General features: G+C 37.4%; 1 protein-coding gene across 1 annotated transcript in view; it reads right to left on the bottom strand.

Moving 5' to 3' along the window:
- LOC121317715 (endothelial lipase-like) overlaps positions 1 to 2,220 on the bottom strand; it is a 12,439-nt gene extending 10,219 nt beyond the window's left edge. Inside the window, exons 1-2 of the mRNA XM_041253868.1 lie at positions 1,970 to 2,220; positions 1 to 18 (exon numbers count right to left, since the gene is read on the bottom strand). The exon at positions 1 to 18 is cut by the window's left edge and continues 176 nt beyond it. Coding sequence (XP_041109802.1) covers positions 1 to 18; positions 1,970 to 2,063 — 112 coding nt within the window. The 5' untranslated portion in view covers positions 2,064 to 2,220. The remainder of the gene's footprint in view (positions 19 to 1,969) is intronic.
- Positions 2,221 to 4,520: the final 2,300 nt, after the last annotated feature.

The following is a 4,520-nucleotide window of genomic DNA, read 5'->3' as shown; positions in this document are numbered from 1 at the left end:
GATCAGCAATGGTGCCATCTGTAAAGGTAGGAATCCATTATAACATTTCCCAAGCAAACCAAAGTCTACAACAGCAATAGGGATGGTTGAAGTAGCAAAAAAAGTAAATGATACATGAAATCAATACCGTCGCCAGCTGAATTCAGTGTCTATCACTTGTAAAACATTAGTAGGGGGTGGGGTGCTAGAAATTCTGTATTGTAGCTTACTTTACAATAGCTAGAACACCCAACTGAGATCAACCTTATTTTCACTATATTCATAGCAGCAAGGTAGTCTTTTGATTCATTAAGTGCTCAATGAGAGAACAGGCATGTCTGGGGCGCTTGCCCCTTTAGGCTAGACTTGAAAGAGCTGGACCTAAAAGGGTCAGACAAGAACTGTAGCCAATTTCCCTCATGGGCAGTTACACATGGGTGGAGGGGAATGCATGCTTGGAGCCAGCTGCCAGTACTGATGTAGCAGGGCTTGTGCGTTTCCTAGAAGAGACAATTATCTGCTCAGCCAAAGAACTACACAAGCTGGACTGCAGCTGCTGGCTTCTGTGGTGGAGCACGAAACATGAAAATACAGACTCACCATAAAAGCAGTTGTTTAACTTTTCTTGTTATGGATTGAACAGAAAGGAAAACAAAGTGAATTACACTGATTACAGCTTCAGATAACTTTTCTAACAACTGTTTAGAAGTGTCTTCTATAAAAATCATAAAAGTGAGCAAGTATAGTAAAAGCTCAACAGCTTGCTATAAAAAGTACTATAAAAGCATACAGGTCTGTTGATAAAAAGCTACTGTGCAAGGGGGGGGGGGGGGGGGGGGGGGTGGGGGGGGGGGGGGGGGGGCAGGGGGGGGGGGGGGGGTGGGGGTTCCATTTATAATTAAAATTTAAACAATTTAAATTGGTTATCCCAGCTTTATTTTCTTCTAATTTAGTTCTGAAGGAATCAATATGGAATATCCCATTCATATAGTAACTAGCTATGCAGCTGCAAAACTGACGAATTCACAGTCCTTTAAAACTATTTTATGCTTGACCTTAAATCGAGCACAGAGACACAGTACTATGTGATAACACTCAGGCTGCATAGCAAGAGTATGGAAGTCATGCTCCAGGAAGGCGGATACTTAATCATCCTTATTTAGCAGCAATAGATGGATAGCTTTAAATAGTGTTACTGACTTAGCGTTTTTAGCTCTACTTATACATAAAGTATTTAATGGACTTTGCATATGTTGGAACATTCACAAGAATAGCCGATTTGAAATGTTACCTTCATATTACTTAATATATCACTACATGCCAAGTTTCTGCAATTAAATTCATAATCTCAAATTCACCATCCCATCCTGAAACACCCAATAAGAATTCAACTACATCTCCACTCAGTATCTGTTAGCCGGACTGCATCTCCTGATCTGTCTGGTTCAAGCTCCAGGGGGTGACCACAAAAAGAACTGGCAACGCCTAAAAGCAGCATCGCATCTTGCGCAAGCAGAATTTGAAGTATCTTCCAAAGTTGAAACGTGTTTTAGTAACCAAAAAGGCTATTCACTTTTTTTGTATAATTGCATAAACAAGGGTTTGAATTGGAGTTGAAATAAAATAAAAGCATAACGATAGGATTTGCATACTAAATGCAATTAAAAACTACAAGTACCCGGTCTGCCCTAGCAACACATTGCAGCAATGTTTAAACATTCGTTACATTTAACAGCATTTTTTTTTTTTTTTTTTTTTTTTATCAAAAACCCAAGGTTACATTTAACAAAACTCCCTTTAAAAAATAAAATAAATATAAATAAATACATAAAAGCTCCTATAACCAGTCCTGAAAATTCCAAGTCAGAAATCAAAACTTTTTGGCTCATCTGGAGTTACGAGTCGAAAATGTACAACCGTTTATCACAGCTGAACACATCCTCATTCAAAAGAAGCGATTGACAATCCTTTGCTTAATTTACGGTCTTACCTTTAAAAAGCCCCTCCTTCTCAAGGTCAGAAGATAAGACAGCGGCTACACAAGTTATAAATAAAATCCACAATGAGAAAGCAAGCTCTTTCATGTCTTTCCTCAGAGGAAATATACGTTTCTTCAACCTTAATAAATAAGTATGTTTTAAAAAAGAATCTTCCACTAGTTATTTAGAATAAATTATTTTGTTTCCCTCCTATCGACACGTTGTTCTACGTGATCTGCTAAGTACAAAACTGCTGGCAGGTCTCTTACTGGACTTTTAAATAGTCCTTTTCCTGATCATCTGATCATCGGCAGACACATTTTTAACAGATTGTGTCATTTCATTGGTCAAGCCCCCAACTTTACCCAAAGAAGGCGGGGCACAAAAATCAATGAATGAATTTGCACTCACTCACAGACTAGTAAACTTGGAGTTGATATACGCTGCACTGCTCTGTTGATAAAATAATGGTTTGGATAGGTTATTATTTGTTCTTTATCCCTTAAACAAAACCAAGTATTTAAATATTAATACAAATGCTATAATGAGCCGGTTGGTTTACCTTTATTTAAAACGAACAGTGGTAACTTTCCATGAGGTAAACCTATGTCGGTGTGTGGGACACGTAGTTTAACATTCAAAGAAAACTGACTGGATTGTTTTTTTTTTTTTTTTTGGTTTTACTAAATGAGATTATAGCGCTTTTCCCAAGGTCCAAATTTAAAAAAAATAACTACACAAAAAAAAAAAACAAAACAAAAACAACAACAAAAAAAAACCTGGATAATATGGCGTTAAATGCAAATCTTTCCCTTTTCGGGGGGGGGGGGGGGGGGGGGGGGGGGGGGTGTATTATTAGAGTTATCAAAGTTTCTTTGTATAACAAATTACGTCAACGTATTTTTGACTTAAATGAACGCGCTTTTGTAGGGTATACAAAATTGTTGTTATTAGGGCCGTATTTATGACGTATTCGCAGTGCATGGTCCTATCTTATTTCGCGCAACTTTATTATTAACAGACCGCCCACCGCGCTAACTTTGAGTTGTTACGAGTAGACAGACCTAACTTCGTTCATACATTGACAAGCAGGGGTTAGCACAGGGTTTAAAATGCTGCATGGCGTCCTGCCAGCATAGGATCGGCCCACAACTCGTTTAAATAGATGGTGGGGGGCTGGCGCTATTGAAACTCAACAATGCTGTTTCTGTCTGGATTGAATACATAATTTTATTTCATTGTAAAGCAAAAGAGTACCTGCAGGCTTACCGAGCCACGTCAGATCAGCCCATCACATGACGTCATCACTCAAAACGCTCATACTCCCGAAAAAAGCGCTGAAAAGTACAAGCTTTAAGCCAAAACGACATACATATTTCAATTTTCCACTTGACACACAATTTATTGAAAAGAGCATATTTCAAAACAATAAAAATAATGTTAAAGAAAAAAATAAAGTTAAAATAAATAAAGTTTTTAAATAAATAAAGTTTTTAAAATAAGTTAAAGTATAAGCAATTGTAAGAATATAAAGTATTAAAGTATACGGACCCAGATATGTACATGCTGCATTAAATTAAATTAGAAAACGAATGAGTGCGAAGAGCCAATCAGCTTCCAGATCTACCGGGCTTCTATTTTGCATAGATGACCGCTTGACCGTTGAAGTGCTTAACTGTGAATTGTATTTTAAAATGTATCCGCGCACATATATCGACGTTTTCCCTTAACATTCTAATCTACAACTAATCTGATAAAATAAAAAGCTATTTAAACATACTTTCTGACACTGCTCTTGAGACAAGCGAAATGTCTGTCACAGGACACCGTAACTAGGGCTCAATTCGCAGCTACTGGACAGCAAAGCAACCAACCAACCAGCCAATCCACTCCCTGCCTGCTTGAATGATGCCCCGCCTCCAACAACAAGTTTCGAGTCGGACTCAATACTACACGGACTGTTCAACAGTTGTCCAGCTAAATTATAATAAGAAAGAGTAAGACCCCAATAAATAAATATGTTAGCAATAATAATAATAATAATAAAGTTTTATCTACGTGTATGTCATTGTTCTATTATAATTATGTTAGGGACTATTTTCCTCAGCGGAATGTTACCTGGCGAAATATCAGTAGTTCAAGATAAATATAGGTTTTAAAGTTTTTTTTTTTTTTTTAAGAGAAAATGAATAAATCATTTTCAAATAGTGATAGAGCCCGTCGATGCAGGCTATACCATGTGGTAGATGACATTGACTTTCGTTAGCGCCCTCGCATACGATCGCAACGCATAACTCAAGTCGCGGGAATCTACCACACCGCAGAGCCTGCATCGACGGGCTCTATCGCTTAAAAGTAAAACATATTTTCTTGCAATGTGGTGATGGAGGTGAAGAACATTGCTGGGAGCTGCTTATTTTAATTAAAGTTGATGTAGATTCCCGTTCCTGATTCATGTTGGTAGTCCTTAAAGATTAAAGATTTTAAATGCTTGAAAGTAATAAACATATATTTTGATTGAATGAGATATTATCTTTCCAGGGGTGTGTTTTTAGTGAGCAC

This window comes from Polyodon spathula, chromosome 1, assembly GCF_017654505.1.
Source record: "Polyodon spathula isolate WHYD16114869_AA chromosome 1, ASM1765450v1, whole genome shotgun sequence".
Taxonomy (NCBI): domain Eukaryota; kingdom Metazoa; phylum Chordata; class Actinopteri; order Acipenseriformes; family Polyodontidae; genus Polyodon; species Polyodon spathula.
Note: the sequence above shows the minus strand (reverse complement) of the source record. Positions and strands in the feature narration are given on the sequence as shown.